At 33.8% G+C, this 17,533-nt stretch overlaps 2 protein-coding genes across 7 annotated transcripts in view; one reads left to right on the forward strand and one right to left on the reverse strand.

The window, feature by feature from the left end:
• Positions 1–17,533, forward strand: part of LOC123913226 (putative disease resistance RPP13-like protein 1) — a 52,458-nt gene that overhangs the window by 17,725 nt on the left and 17,200 nt on the right. For 2 of the 6 annotated variants that reach the window (XM_045963871.1, XM_045963869.1), the window contains exon 3: positions 1,387–3,794. The exons of 2 other annotated variants lie outside the window; for them this stretch is intronic. In XM_045963871.1, the coding sequence (XP_045819827.1) occupies positions 1,422–3,794 (2,373 nt within the window). In that variant the 5' untranslated portion in view covers positions 1,387–1,421. The remainder of the gene's footprint in view (positions 1–1,386; positions 3,795–17,533) is intronic. 2 more of the 6 variants (XM_045963868.1, XM_045963870.1) reach the window with 2 other exon arrangements.
• LOC123913233 lies at positions 12,357–13,781 on the reverse strand. The gene is made up of 3 exons (XM_045963883.1): positions 13,650–13,781; positions 12,612–12,908; positions 12,357–12,473 (listed from the first exon to the last, which is right to left on the reverse strand). The coding sequence occupies exons 1-3, from the start codon at positions 13,673–13,675 to the stop codon at positions 12,365–12,367; spliced, it is 432 nt and encodes a 143-aa protein (XP_045819839.1). The 5' UTR covers positions 13,676–13,781; the 3' UTR covers positions 12,357–12,364.

The following is a 17,533-nucleotide window of genomic DNA, read 5'->3' on the forward strand; positions in this document are numbered from 1 at the left end:
TGATCGTTTTTCAACAAAACCTTGTAATGTGAAGATTTCATCGAACCTTCCCCCTTTTTCTCTTTTGCCACGGTTCAAATCATGTTTAGCCACATTGGAATTATGGTTAATTTCGAGATTTCTTTATCAAATTCAACTATCTTATCCGGTGAGTGTCCTAAATGATGAAATCTTCACATTATGTGGTGGTAATCGAAATAAAAAGTATTACCGAAGAGTAAACCGAAATTTGCTCATATTACTACTATTTAACCATATCTAGAATTTTTTTTTTATCAAAAAACCATATCTAGAATTTTATGTAAAAAAAATCACTTTTTTCCGACTGGTTTTATTTAAGGAGTGTTGCCTGTTTGTTAATTGGATGCATTTGTTTTTTAAGCTTTAAAAAAATTCACTTTAACAAAATAATTTTATAATAAATACAATTAAAATAATAAAAGTTTTTTCTAAAAGACAAAATTAGATTTTTTCTTAAGCAAAGCAAAGTTTCTTATTGATTTTTTTAGAAGCAAAGCAAAATTAGAACAAACCACATTAAAATTAATTCATTTAAATTTTGAGATATTGCGTAAGATTTTATCGAGGGTTTAAAATTTTCAGTTAACTTTTTGGGGACCTAAAACATGTGATTTTTTATGAACTAAGAACTAAGAACAAAACAAAAACATGTGATTTTTTTTTTTGTATTTTCTTAAGAAAATTATAAATTTAATCACAAATAGTAAAAGTTATTTCAAATTTATTTGTTTTAAATTAATAGAGTAATTTTGATATTCATTAACTTATATATTCATGTTAGAGATTTTAACTTAATAAAAATAACATTTTTTTTTAAAATGATATCTCTTAAAAATACTAATTTTTATGAAAAACTATTTAAAATAGTTTCTTATTTTGGAGATTTTTTAAAATTTTATTATTCAAAATAAATTGTAATAAAATGATAAAATACTTAAAATAACTTTTTACGAGAATCTATTTTTAAACCAATTTTTCTTTCTTTTGTTTAAAAAAAAACCAATTTTTCTTTTGATGCATTTTTTAAAAATTGATTTGTTAGAAAAATTCACCATAAAAACGGTACAATATATACATTATACAAATCATTTTTTAGATAAGCTAAAAAAAATGGAGAAGAGCATACATCATTCTAATATTCATTTTCAAAGTAACCGACATATTTTTCATTTTTGGGGTTATATGTTTTTTTTTTTTGGGTTATATGTTAATGGTATAATCTACCTATAATTTATTGATTATTCTGTAGATGTTACTATTTTTTTTTTTGTTACAATTGTAGATGTTACTATTAAAGTTTATAATTCTTCTTGTTTCATTTAATTTAATGTTACTTGACAGAAAGAACACATTTCCATCTTGCAGAGAGGCTTTAAGACTTGTGCTTCAGATTCAATATCATGGCATTTCTTTCTTCCGTTAACACGCTTATTGGGAGCTCAATTGACGAGAGCTCATTTGACGAGAGCTCAATTGACGAGAGCTTAGATGGTAAAAGTAAAACACTTGATAAGCTGAAGAAAGAACTTGATATTAAACTCAATTCTGTCAACCTTGTCTTGGAAGAAGCAGAGATAAAGCAGTACCAAAACAAACATGTGAAGACGTGGCATGATGAACTTAAGCATGCTGTTTATGAGGCAGAACAAATTTTGGATGAGATTGATACTGATGCAATGCTGAATAAGATGAAAGCTGAGTCTGAACCTGTTACCAATTTTATATCCGGCATAACTAGGATCAATGAAGTACTGAAGTATCTACAATTACTTACAGATCAAAAGAAAGATTTGGGATTGGAAGATGGTCCTTGTGCTAGTAAAGAAGGCTTAGTCAGTTGGAAACCAGCAACTAGATCGTCAACTACAGCTCTTGTGGATGAGTCAACCATATATGGCAGAGGTGTTCAGAAGGAACAACTTATCAAACTTTTACTTGAAGGCAATGACAGTGGCAACCAAGTTCCTCCAATAATCAGCATATTTGGTTTAGGAGGGATGGGGAAAACCACCCTTGCTAAGCTTGTGTACAATGACAAGAAGATAAAGGAGCATTTTGATCTTAAAGCATGGGTCTATGTTTCAGAATCTTTTAATGATGTTGGACTCACCAAAGCAATTCTCAGGTCGTTTGATTTTTCAGAAGATGGCAAAGACTTGAATGTACTTCAACATCAACTGCAGCACAAACTAACGGGCAAGAAATACTTGCTTGTTTTAGATGATATCTGGAATGGGAATGCAGAATGTTGGGAGCAGTTACTACTTCCGTTTAACCAAGGAACTTCTGGAAGTAAGATAATTGTGACAACACGTCAAAAAGAGGTAGTGGATGTCCTGAATTCAACCTTATTTGATTTAGAACAATTGGATAAAAGCGACTGTTGGAGTTTATTTGTTTCACATGCGTTTCATGGCAAGGATGTGCGTGAATATCCAAATCTTGAATACATTAGCAAGAAAATTGTCGACAAGTGTGGAGGGTTGCCTTTAACTATAAAAACACTGGGTCAACTCTTGCGAAGAAAATTCTCTGAACATGAATGGAGGAAGATATTAGAGACTAATATGTGGCGATTATCAGATGCGAACAACAACATTAACCCAGTGCTGAGATTGAGTTACCATAATCTCCCATCTAATCGGAAGCGTTGTTTTGCTTATTGTTCTTTATTTCCCAAAGGTTATGGCTTTGGCAAAGGTGAATTAATCAAGTTTTGGATGGCAGATGGTTTGTTGAAGTGTTCCGGAGCAGACAAAAGTGAAGAAGAGTTGGGTAATGAAATTTTCACCGATCTGGAGTCAATTTCATTTTTCCAGAAATCATTGTATGGTGTTGCATTTGTCATGCATGATCTTGTCAATGATTTAGCAAAATCAGTGTCAGGAGAATTTTGCATGGAAATAGTGGGTTCTAGGGTGGAAGGTATCCCTGAAAGAACACGCCCCATTCAGCTGTCTCTTCGATATTTAAATTGCGGTAATAAATTACTAGAGCCAATTTTTGAGTGCAAGGGACTACGTAGTCTGATACTACAAGACTGCAAAGCTACGTTGTTAAGCAACAATGTGCAACGTGATCTGTTTTCAAGACTAACATGGTTGCGGATGTTATCATTTAGATATTGTGGTCTGTCAGAGCTAGTTGATGAGATAGGCAATTTAAAACTTTTGCGTTATCTAGACCTTTCTCACACACAGATTAAAAGCTTACCTGATACCATTTGTATGTTGTATAATTTGCAAACACTCTTGTTGCGAGGGTGTAAATTGACAGAGCTCCCTTCAAATTTTGCCAAACTCATCAATTTACGTCATCTTGAGCTCCCGTCTGATCGCATGGATTTCCCTGTTTTAAAAAAGATGCCAAAGAATATAGGAATGTTGAACAAACTTCAGTACTTGCCTTACTTTATTGTGGAAGAGCAGCATGGGTCTAATATTAAGGAGTTGGAGAAACTAAACCATCTTCATGGAACAATTAAAATTACAGGCTTGGGTGTCATTGATCATGTAGATGTTGCAAAAGCCAATTTGAAAGATAAGAAGTATTTAGAAGAATTATATATGGATTTCTATAAGAATGGAAAAGAAGAAATGAATGAGTGGATTGTTGAAAGAAATGTATCTGTGTTGGAGGCTCTTCATCCAAATAGCAACTTGAAGAGGCTGACCATTGTAAACTACAGTGGTAATTCTTTTCCAAATTGGCTAAGGGGTTCTGATTTACCCAACTTAGTATCTCTTAAACTGAAGAATTGTCCCAAGTTGGAGGAATGTTTATGTCATGAAGGATCTCTGATGACAAAATTAGCAAGTGTACTAACTTATCGTTAAGTAATAAAATTTATAAAGTTCGTATCCGCAGGGATTGTTCCAATCTCGACAAAACAATTGTATCGTATTTAAGACGTAAATAAAAAGGGGGTATGCTTGGCATATATTTGGTTTTCAGATAGTAAACTAAAGAGATGATTTTTAATAAAGATTAACGGATGATTAGAATTTTCGATTCACTTCCTCTTCATGATTTGGTAAATGCGGTCCTAAGCTACCTTTTCACTCTTACTGTCACGATGAATTAACTAAATAGTTCAGACCGGTGTTAATGACTAAGAACCCTTTTCCATAAAAATAATTCCCTAATGTCTTAGGTCAATTCAAATTCATAGAAAGATTTATGCACGTTAATTCTATTTATCATAGTTCAATAATCCGATATTTCTAAAACGACTATTGACCAAACAATTATTTCATATTCAGGTTTCAAAAGTTATGGTTAGTAATCATTCGATTCCTAAATTCAATTCATAAATTCGTCAATTCATAAAAAGCATTACACACAGAAATAACTGAATAACAATAATATTAAAAAGGTCCCAAGGATCCTCAACAATTTACATGGTTCAAATCAATTCAAGGAAGATCATCTACTAATTCTAATCAATAGAGATTTAGCTACTCATGTTAAACATAACAATTAAATTCTGAAAATTATACATAATTTAATTGTGAAAAGCACCTTAGAATAAAGCTTCCAATGGTTCAATTGCTGCTTCTCTCGGTGACGGCGTGAAACTCTCTCTCCAAGTCCCTGTGATAATGCGTGTCACTCCTTAGGTTAAAATAGCTTATTATTTATATGCTTAGAAGGGCTGAAGTTATTATACATAAACATGATACTTATGCACGGTGCATAAGTAAAGGACAACCACCAGATGTCATTTTTACACGTGTTACAATCTCAGCCTGTCAAAGGAATTGAACCTCAGCCTTCAGATTACGTGACACGTGTAATAATCACACTCTTTCACAGGAGCTAACGGATTCCGTCACCAAAATTAACAGAATTCTTCAAACGATTTCACACGAGCTTATCAAACCTTCTCAGACGATTTCTGCCGCCGGAATCATCATCTCTGTCACCGATTGCATCATTCGCCGGAATCATCATCATCCAAATCATCATCACGGTCACCTATTCCATGATTCGCTGAAATCATCATCACCGAAATCGATTTCATCATTAATCGACATCGCCGGCAACATTACTTCAAACACAGTTCAAATCACAGTGATCACATTTGATTTGGAGGTTGTTTCATGAGCTTTTTTTCTACTGATTTTGATTATTATGTGTTTTTCAGTATTTGTTAAATCTGTGAATGGTTGTGGTTATTTATTGATTTGCATGAAGAGGTACAAGAATCACTAGTTTGGGTGTTTAAGAAATTGCTAGTCTGCTGATTTTATCAGAGGGAGGGTGTTTTTTTCTGATGGATATATGTTTTTAACAATTTTTGCATGGAGGCCATTGATAAGCCATTTTTGCACTAGTAATGGTTTCAGGAGACAACACATTGAAACCATTTAAATAAATGAATTCAGTATAACTAGAGTATGGTAACTGAATTATTAATCATGTAATTAGTGTATTTTTTAGCATAAACTGCTGCTTAATCATGTAACTAGAGTATGGTATCACATTCTCTATGTTTGCAAGCTTCTATACAGGGCAATGAACTGCTGCTTTAGTCATTGGTGATGCATATTACTATTATTCAATTAATTGTAATGTTGATGAATTTTTGGGTTGTATGTCTTCATATTAGTGGATTAATTCTAATGTATCATTATCAGCATCATCATCATTATTGTCATCTGCTTTAAATTAAATGCAACCATTATTATTGTTAAATGGTTTCCAGATGTGCAACAGTACAACCATTAAGACTGTTCAATGGTTTAAAGAACAACGCTTGTGTATGTAAATGGTATTTTAAGTATACTATTGCATGCATGTTACTTTGCTTGGTGTTTTCAGTGGTTAATTTAATGTTAAATGATTGTCGTTTATAGGGTATTGTTTCTGTTTTCAATGGATTTGACATCAACTTCATCTGGAATTGCCCAAATGCCTGTTGTTGATAGTTCAGACACACTTGCTGATAGTTTGCAATGCTACTCTCCTACTAAAAAAGAAACTTGGGAGTATCTTGCTTTTAAATCGGTTGAAGAGGTTGAAAAATTTTATGGTGATTATGCACTTAAAAGTGGGTTTTCAATTCGGATTTTGTTGAAATCAAGAAACAATTCACAGAATCAGCGAACTGATAAAATACACTATCTACGATATGGATGTAACAAACAAGGTTACAAGAAAGGAAGTTTGCTTGATCCGAAGAACAAGCCAAAATCAGAGAGTCCGGTTGTGGTTGAATTTGAGAAAGTAAAAGAAAAACCTGAGGAAAGGGTTGGTTGTACAGCTGCCATATTTTTGAAGTTGGATGAAACTCTGAATGTCTTTAAGATATACAAATGGGATGTGCCCCATTGTCATCCGTTACATAAACCAGAACATGGATGTTACTTGAGATCATTCAGACAAGTCAATGAAGTGCAAGGACAGCTTGCTGTAATAAATTCGAAAGCCGGGATGTCGATGAGAACTTCTTATGAAGTCATGGGTCAGGGAGTTGGAGGAACAGATAACTTGCCTTTTCGATTTTCAGATTTAAAGAATTATCTGATGACAAATCGGCAAAAAGAGATGCTAGTTGGTGAGGCAACCGTGATTCAAGATTTTTTTAGAAATGAAGCTCTGTCGAAACCATCCTTTTATTATGATATTCAAGTTGATGCTGCGGAAGATATAGCTAGTATTTTTTGGGCAGATGGGATTATGCAGCTTGATTATGCCTTATTTGGTGATGTTATAAGCTTTGATACAACTTACCGAACCAATAATCAGTATCGCCCTTTAGGTTAGTTTTTTGAACTTCTATCAGGTTTTGAAATTACTGGTTTGATATCATTATGTTATGCACTGTGTTACCATGAATAGTATAGGTAATTTGAACTTATTGAAACCATTTAGCCACAGTTATGGTTTCATTGTATAACATGTTTAAACCATTTGACCACTCTAATGGTTTCTAGCAGAATAACATATGAATAGTAGTTCCATCATTGTTTTCATCTAACCAAATTTGTACCTTATGAGATTTGTAGTCTTGTGATGTTATCAGAGGTGTTTTTCTTATATATTTCTTATAATTTCTAATGTAGGTCATTGGTAAACCATTTAGCCACAGTTATCGTTTCATTGTATAACATGTTTAAACCATTTGACCACTCTAATGGTTTTGCTATACTGTAACTTTGATATATGCTTTTTTTTTTTTTCCTGATTTGGTTCATTTTTACATTTCAGCTGCATTCATGGGCTTTGACAATCATCGTACAAGTGTGTTATTTGGCGCTGCCCTGTTGTATGACGAGACTGCAGCAACTTTTGACTGGTTGTTTACAACATTTTTGAAATGTATGTCCAATAAAAAACCACAATCGATATACACGGATCAGGCGACTGCATTGTTGAAGTCAGTTCCAAATATTTTTGAAGGTGTTTTTCATGGACTTTGCTCATGGCATATGGCAGAGAATGCAAAGAAGAATCTCGGGTCTCGTGCAAATAGTGCTTTTTTTATGAGTTGAATATTTTGATTTCACATGTTGAGACTGAATCAGATTTTGATTACAATTGGGATCAGATGATGAAAACCTGTTTTGATGGAAGGCCAACTGCAGACTTTAAGTGGCTTGTTCAAACTTACAGGAATCGTATGCATTGGTCTTCAGCTTGGGTCAAATATCATTTTACTGCTGGTTTGAAAACAACTCAATTAAGTGAGTCCTTCAATGCCTTTCTCCGTCATTTTCTGCAGCCTGATCATTCACTTGTTATATTCTTCAATCATTTTAATATTATGGTCCAGAGAATGAGGGATAATCATACTGAGTTAGACTTTAAGGCTGCAAACACTAGAGCAAAAAACAATTATCCCAACAGTCAACTGATGCGGTCAGTTGTAAACAAATACACCCCAACTTGCTTTGCATTCATTCATAGACAGTATGATTTTTCTTTCAAATACTTTTATGAAGAGGTCACACCCCAAGTTTCTGCATTTGATAAGGTTTTCAAAGTTTTTACAATTGTACATGTTGATGAACCTGAGGAAGTAGATGGTGTTAATTATGATGATGCTTGTAATGATGGGCCTTCAAACCGTGATGTTTTGGATGAAGAAGTTGCTGAAAACCTTTCCCCAAACTTTGAAAAGCATGATCGACTTGATGAACGGCTTGTGACAATTGATATTAGGGCCAAACGTATTAGCTGCACATGCCGTATGTTTGAGAACAGGGGTTTCTTGTGTCGACATATTTTCAAAATATTGGAGTTTTTAGGTGGTTCTGTGCAATATCATGGTTTGAAGACAATACATGCAGAATATGTGTTAAAGCGTTGGTGTAGAGATGTGCGTCAGTCTGTTAAATCTACTATCAATGTTGCCACTGAAGGCGCGACTCAAGCACAACGATATCAACAAATTTGTGCTGTTACAGTTAACCTTTGTACACGTGTTTGTGCAGATCCTGAGGCTTCTCAAATTTTTCTTAATGGTGTTCTTGAAGCTGGGAGAAAGGCAGAGGAGTTGCTTAATTCGAAAGGTATTCATACAGTTCAATCTTCCGTGACGCCACCTAAGTCATCTTCCGTTACGCCATCTAAGTCTTGCAATACAACAGCTGTCAGTGAAGCATCTGATGCTCAAAAGTCGACTGGTCCAAAGTTCAAAAAAAGACCAAATCCAATTAGATCAAAGAAACGACTTAAAAGTGATTATGAATTGGCTAGAGAACACCAGAAATTCCTTATACACCGGAAGAGAAAACAGAGAGGGGCTGAGGATTTAAAGGGGAAAGAGTCTGCTGATTGATATTTTTACATGTTATAATTTTGTATTAGACTTTGTTACAGAAGCATTAGACTTGTATTAATCGTACTTGGTCATTTCATGTTTTTTGTTGGTATTATAATAACCATCGTCTATATTTTAACTACACTGAAACCATTAAGTACATCAAATGGTTCCCCAATATTATACAGCGAAACCATTGTTATTGCTAAATGGTTTCAATAACCATCGACTATATTTTATTGGAAACCATACTATAAGTTTATTGCTAAGAGATATTTGATTATTATGTTACTTTTAAATTTTATTGTTCAATGACATACTGTAAGTTACATTACAGCTTCCTAATATAATGGTTATATTGCTAATAGTTGTCTGCAACCATTAAGTACATCAAATGGTTTCGTAGGCCAACTGTCTGGAACCATTCATTGGGCAGAATGGTTTCGTAGGCCAAAGAAGATTAAATAAATTAAGACAGAAGACACACCCAAGGAGGAAGAATACAGTCTGATACACTAGTACATATATAATCGAGCTAACTCGTGAATCAAACTAATTGAACTATATATAATTTAAGTTTAGCTCAAATTTGACTTATTTGATTCATAAATCAAATTCAATGAATCAATGAGTCTATTCAACACACTTGTTTAAACTAATCTTAAAAAAACTTGACGTTCCACTAATTAACTTTTACCCATTAATCTTAGCTTGTTTCATATTGCTCAATGACATACTCTAAATTACATCACAGCTTTCAAATAATTGTCTGCAACCATTAAGTACATCAAATGGTTTTGTAGGATAACTGTATGGAACCATTCATTGGGCAGAATGGTTTACAAACTACACTGTCATTTGTGTATATTATATGGTACGAATAACGCAGAGATTGATTAGTTGAATGCTGGAATCATTACGTTTTAAATAAGAAGTGTATCTACTTCGTCGACAACGCTCCGGATACCATAAAGTTTAAATAAGAAGTTAATCATAGCATCAACATAAACAACTACATTTTACCATACAAAGTAAAATCCATTAAAACTAAAATGTTATGTAAACAAATATTAAAATGTTTAAAACATCCTAAACCCTGTTGCCAAATGGTTTCTTTGTACAACAGCTTGAAACCATTTAATACCACTAATGGTTTCTAACCATTTTATAGAGAAGCATCAAACCATTTTACAAATTGTAGTGCTTAACCATCAAGTTGCTTCTTTGTCAAAAAAAAAAACCATCAAGTTGCATCCTTCAGGACTTGTTCTTTTCTGGAATTGCTAGAGTTGGTTAATATAGCTGAACATAGATCAATGCGGAGATCCATAATTTTTGCAATCTTTCCATTGTCCCCATGTTTCCTAAGTTTGGACCAACCTTTGAAAGATTGCATTTCACCACCCCATTCATCAAGAAACTTCATGCAAAACACTCCACAATTGTCTGAATCAACTTGAGTAGGCACCTTTGGTGTATCCCAATTGAATGTGGTGAATTGGAAAGGCATTTTGATTTTCCATAACTTATATAATTCTGTCATAAATGCTTCCACCTCATTCAGCCAAACATCAAACATCTGTTTGTATAAGCTAGGTTCACCATTTGGTAACTGCAATTTCTCTCCTCCCCCCGTCAAGCTGTTTAGGAATTCAAATTTGTGGCTTTTAAAATTGACGACAAAGCAGACATAATGGCTTCCTGGATTGCCAGCTATTGCTGGTGTCATGATCTGTTCCATCATGTCAAACATATTATTAAAATTAAAATAAAACGATGTCTAAAATCATATTACTAAACTAAATTTATCATACTTAAATCATCATATCAAACATATTACAAATTAATGAAACCATTTTACAAGAGTAATGGTTTCAGTGTACAAATCCAGAAACAATGATAGATTATGTAGATTACTGATTTTCAACAATGTGAAAGTCAGATTCTTTCTTCATACACCAACTCACATGTTAGAGACTCAACAATGTATACATAAAAAAGTCAAATTGTTATTAGCCTATGATGGATTTTTACACTGAAACCATTATTCTTGATAAATGGTTTCATTAATTTGCACACTGAAACCATTACTCTTGATAAATGGTTTCAGTTATATATATACACTTGTATTGAAATAGCATTAGTTGAAACCTACTAAAGGATGGTCTCCCAACATGCAGATTACTGATTATGCATTTATACTTAATGTATTAACAAACTAATCAAACAGTACAAAATTGATTTACTTACGTATTCTAGCTTTGTAGGGTCAATGGCCTTCCAATCCATGTACTTAAAATTTTTCAGTCTGTCAACGAATCTCCAGTGCGCAATTGTTTTAGTTACAGGAGGCATTCTTTCCATGTCAAACTGGTTATATAAAATGAGTAAAAATCAATAAGATTATGTAAAAGTATTGAAATTGTTAATATTAAAGGGATATAATACATACATAATTAACCAATGGTGTCACTAGTCTTGTCATGTTGTCCTGCTGATTCCAATTTAAACAATTAACCCAACTGTTTATGACAAAGCATGATACCCATTCATCCTTTTGAAGTGTCCAGAAGTCAGCCCTTTGTAGAGAATACAAATGAGCCTTGTTGTCTGAACAGTACATAATGTGATCCCTATACAATAATTAAGTATAAGTATTTAGGATAAGCAAACAAACTACTAGAACAATCTTAAGCAAAGATCTTGAAACCATTTACCAATTACCAATGGTTTCAGTGTCTAACATCTTGAAACCATTTAATATTAGTAATGGTTTCACCCATTTAAGAATACTAATAATTGAGAAATATCATGTTCAACTTTTTACTACTGTAGGGAAACTTCTTGGAAACCATTCATTGCGAAAAATGGTTTTGAATGAAGAAACAGCCAAGATAATAATTTTGTTCAAAACAACAGCTTAAAAACCAAATAAAACAACCATTTTCACTTACTTATCAAGTTCCGGGTTCCAAGCATATGTTGATAATTTTTTCTGCAACTCCGTTGCAGCAGACTTGTGGACAGCGTCATCATATGGGCTTGCAAGGTATTTCGATTTCTTCACCGCCCGTCGACGCTCAGGATATGTATTATCAGAATAAAGCATATTATGCTTTCTTCTTTTCTTTGGAGTGACATTGTCCAAGTCAATTATTTCATCTGGCTTTATTGACTTTAATGGAGTTGCACTGTGAAATAATATTACATAATAGTGTTAATTTTTGCAAAATTCAAATAATATTACAATTATCACACTGTTTGATTCTTACTTTATGACTACATTCGAGTCAGATTTTGTAGGGTTCTCCTGATGCATCGCATCTGGTACCAACACTAGCTCAGAACATGTTTCCTGTGGCACTGAATCTTTTTTCACTAAATCATCGTTATTCAACCTGAAACCATTAAAAATGATTTTAGTTTTCAAACATCGCATATCAAAACCATTGATCAACGCTTTTAAAGTTATGGTTTAAGATGTTAGATTAATATCTTTCCTTTAAATATCTTCAAAGTTATTATAGTTTTAAGAATCACAAATAAAAACCATTAAAAGACATCATATATTCATTTTTACTCTGCATATGAAGCTTCAGCCCCATCAAAAAATTCTGGAAACTTGGAGATAGTTTCCTGTGTAACTGAATCTGTTCCTTGTGACACTGAATGATTTTTATCGAACCTGAAACCATAAAACATCATTTTGCTTGTCAGAAATCACATATCAAAACTATTGGCAAACACTTTTAAAGTTATTGTTTAAGATGTTAAACTAATATGTTTCCTTTAAATAGAGACATCATACATATTCATTGCTTACCCTGCGTTTGAAGCTTCAGCCCCATCAAAAAACTCCGGAAACTTGATGATAGTTTCCTGTGTTAATGTGAGTCCAACATTGTTTGTTTTCGGTGTCATTGTCAGCTTCACTGAATCATCAATGATTTTGGTTGCTGCCTTAACTGAATCATCAATCATCTTGGTAATGATCTCATCTTCTTCATCATTGTCATCCTCATCAATTATCACGGCATTGATCTCATCCTTTTCATCATTGTCATCTTCATCAATGCTTTTGGCATTGATCTCATCTTCTGCATCATTGTCATTATTCAACCTGAAACCATTGATGTGATTTGTTTTAGCACTTGACATAAAAAAGTTAAACTAATGCTTCAACATTGATTTTTGACAAAGCGATATTGACTAAATGCAGTACCCTTCATCATTGTGCTTGTCTGCATCATTGTCTTTATTGGAACTGTTATTCTTTTCAGTTTCAGCCTGGGCTTCCATTGGATTGTCCTTGTCAGTTTTTGTTTCTTCTGGGACTGCATCTTTTTTCCCAGAAGTTCCGACAGTTGCCTCAGCTATTCGTCGTTCCAATGTTGTTGCGGATCTAGTATAGATATTTATACAAGACCTACAGTGATTAAGATACATTTCTGCCTGCAAGGACAATCACTTATGGTTTCAGTTATAATTTTTATGTTAAATTTAATATGAATATTTTGTTGGAAACCATAAGAGGGCTATTTTGGTTTCAGACACAACACAAGTGAAACCATTAAGACACACTTTATGTTGCAGTTATAATATTTTATGTTAAATTTAATATGAATATTTTGTTGGAAACCATAAGAGGGCTATTGTGGTTTCAGACACAACACAAGTGAAACCATTAAGACACACTTCTGGTCTCAGTTATAATAAGTTTATGTTAAATTAGGATTCGAAAAGAAAAGACGGTACATGAGTATCGATAATTCACGATTTCCACCATTAAATAGGATTTGGTATACAAATATCGATAAAAACTTAAACTAAATAATCCAAACATAAGAGCAATAACATTTACCTTAGACAGTGGGCATGTGTCTGCATCAAAACACAGTACAAGCGGACCTTCTGCGGGTCTGTACAGACTTGTTACCCCGGCTGTCAATCCATTTTCAAGCCCCATGATATCATGGATCTTGGCAAGTTCCTGGTTTGCCGCCTTGACATCCCAATCACGAAGGGATGGCCGCTTGTATTTGCCCGTCAAAAATGGGCTTCGTTTCCCCATTTTATCCATGTAGTTAATCTGCAACAATTAGTTAATATTGCCTCAAATTGGGAAACATGACACATTCAATTCAAAAGGAATATACATATAGGAATGAAGGCAAGTATGTGTTGATTGTATAAATATTGCTCAAATGAAAGACATGCTCAAAAGTAAATGAATAAATATGCATGTGACAAGTATGTGTTGATTGTATTAAGAATAAAAGACATAAATGAGATATGAAATATGAATATTTATTGGAAACCATAAGAGGACTATTTTGGTTACAGATATAAAACTAGAGAAACCATTAAACCACACTCATGGTTTCAGTTATAAGATTGTGTTGGATAAAATATGAATAAGTATGTGTTTGTAAAATTGACTTTTAATTCAAATCATTGAGTGGACATCATTACCATTAGGAAGTGGAAATCTGCTAATGGATTTAAAACTCCTGGAGATTGCAGGCCTTTTTTCATATAGTCTAGAACATGTGAGCACCAGTTATATGAAGATACACCGGCTGGATCTTCTAAAATATCTGCATACTGCAGTGACACATTGCCTTTATTAGTCGGGCACAAAATGTTATGAATGATGAAACAAATTATACCCTTCACCCATGTTTTAGGTTTTTCTGTAGTCTTCAGTATCCTTTCTAATTCAGCAACCTTCACAACTGGAGAATAATCTCCAGTCAATCCCAATTCCTTCCTTAGCCTTCTAATTGCTCCATCAGAGCAAAGATTAGTGTCTATCTTCTTTCCAGCCATTGGAAGTTCATAGACTCTATGCACATCATCCTCTTTCAACTCTAGGACCTCCGTATCGCTCAATCTTATCCACATATGTTCCTTTTCAAATCTTCTGACAACCCAATCGATAAAAAAGGTGTGGATCCTTGTCCAGTTACAGATATGTAGCATCCCTCCATAGCCACAGTTGTTTAGTTGGTCAATTATTTCGTCTTTCCTTTTTTTGACATGTACTGAATGCATAAGGTCATAGACCTTAGGTACACTCATTTTATGCCTCAGTCTTGCATCTGCATCAGAATCTTTCTTCACCATATCTTGTTTCACATTTTCAACAGCACAAGAAACTTTCTTACCATTCCTTTCATTTTCATCATCCGAACTTGTCTCATCGGAATCTTGTGCCTCTATTTGTGGTTTCTTATTACGACCATGAGAAGCAATGCTTTCATCACCCTTTTTATGTTCCTTCTTTTTTTTATTCTTCTTTTCATTACCTTTTGCAGCTCCTGTTTTTCGCTTATTTTTTTGACCACCACTGGATGATGAATCGGTGTCATTCCTTTTATCCTCATCTGACGGTGTCAGCCCGATACTGAAGGATGGCAATTCCTGTACGTTCTTTGATTTTTTCACCTGGATCAAAGGAAACTAGTAAGTATGGTTTCACATGGCAGATAATAAGTTAAATTCTCTACTTTTTTCATATCACTACATAAACTAGTAAAAATTCTCTCATGGAAACCACAAGAGGGCTACTTTGGTTTCAGATACACTAAAAGTGTACAATTATACTTTTTCAAAGCAACCAATTATCACAAAGAGACACTGATCAATTCTTTTTCAAAACAACCAAACTAAACAAAACCATCTCTACTTTTTTCATATCACTACATAAACTAGTAAGAATTCTTTCATGGAAACCACAAGAGGGCTACTTTGGTTTCGGATACACTAAAAGTGTACAATTATACTTTTTCAAAGCAACCAATTATCACAAAGAGACAGTGATCAATTCTTTTTCAAAACAACCAAACTAAACAAAACCATCTCTATTTTTTCATATCACTACATAAACTAGTAAGAATTCTTTCATGTAAACCATAAGAGGGCTACTTTGGTTTCAGATACACTAAAAGTGTACAATTATACCTTTTCAAAGCAACCAATTATCACAAAGAGACACTGATCAATTCTTTTTCAAAACAACCAAACTAAACAAAACCATCTCTACTTTTCTCATATCACTACATAAACTAGTAAGAATTCTTTCATGGAAACCACAAGAGGGCTACTTTGGTTTCAGATACACTAAAAGTGTACAATTATACTTTTTCAAAGCAACCAATTATCACAAAGAGACACTGATCAATTCTTTTTCAAAACAACCAAACTAAACAAAATCATCTCTACTTTTAGTTTCATCAATTCTTTTTCAAAACAACCAAACTAAACAAAACCATTTCAGATTATGATTTTCCCCAAATTGGAATTTAGGTTACACCAATGCAATTTCTTTCCAAACAAAACAAAAGCATTTTCCAACTAACAGTTACACTTGCAAAAGCATTAGGGAAGTTCAAACCTGTGTCGTTTTCTTCATTTTGCTTTTTGGAAGTGAATCGTTGATGATGATCCTTTACTTGCGTGTAAGAAATCAACAGTATTTGGTTTTGAAGATTGATTTCGGTGACAGTGATGATGAAGGAGTGAACTCTGATGGAAATGATTGTAGATTTCAGTGACGGTGATGATGAATGTAGCTTCCGGTGATGATGTTGATTCCGGCGATGGTGATGATGAACGATTGTTGTTGGTTTTGGACAGAAAAATGTTAGTTGCGAGATAACCGTTACTTTTGGAGTTAACGTCGTTAGTGGGAAGCCGTTGTAGGAAGGAATGGGTTGGGCTAGGCGTGTTGGGCTCGGCTAGTGGGCTGGACTTATGCAGCGTGCATAAGTATTTGTTTATGTATAATAACCGGACCCGCTTAGAAGGAGCAATCACGTGACACCAATAAAAGGAATAGCCCTGTACCATGTCGCCACATCATCATTCAAGGAATAAAATAAAAAAAACTGATTGCGTCAGCACGCGTCATAATCTGCCCTGCTGTAGTAAATTGCGCTGCGATTTGAATTGGATCGTGCCGCGAGAAATACAGTAGCTCCTGGTGTGAGAAGCCTTCAAAATTGGCAATATTTTTCTAAGTCTATTCTTTTTGTGGTCTTTTGTCTTCAAACTTCCTGCTATGTTAATTTCTTCAAATATTCTTTTCTTTGACCATGCATTTTTCCTAAAAACTTATAAAACTACTAAAAAATTGCAATTAAATTAACAAATAAGTGACTGTCATCAATCTCCATTGCTTAAAGAGCTTTATATAAGAGAATGTCCAGAATTGAAAAGGATTCCGCCTCAACACCTTCCTTTTTTACAAAAATTGGAGATAAGTGATTGCAACAAGTTGGAGGAATGTTTATGTCTTGAAGGATCTCCTTTGCTTAAAGAGGTTTCTATAGAAAAATGTTCCAAATTGAAAAGTGCCCCACTGCCTCAACACCTTTCTTCTTTACAAAAATTGGTGATAAGTGATTGCAACAAGTTGGAGGAATATTTATGTCTTGAAGGATCTCCATTGCTTAAAGAGCTTTATATAAGAGAATGTCCAGAATTGAAAAGGATTCCGCCTCAACACCTTCCTTTTTTACAAAAATTGGAGATAAGTGATTGTAACAAGTTGGAGGAATGTTTATGTCTTGAAGGATCTCCATTACTTGAAAATGTTTCTATAAAAAGATGTTCCAAATTGAAAAGGATTCCGCCTCAACACCTTCCTCCTTTACAAAAATTGGAGATAAGTGATTGCAACAAGTTGGAGGAATGTTTATGTCTTGAAGGATCTCCATTGCTTAAAGAGCTTTATATAAGAGG

This window comes from Trifolium pratense, linkage group LG3, assembly GCF_020283565.1.
Source record: "Trifolium pratense cultivar HEN17-A07 linkage group LG3, ARS_RC_1.1, whole genome shotgun sequence".
Lineage (NCBI taxonomy): Eukaryota > Viridiplantae > Streptophyta > Magnoliopsida > Fabales > Fabaceae > Trifolium > Trifolium pratense.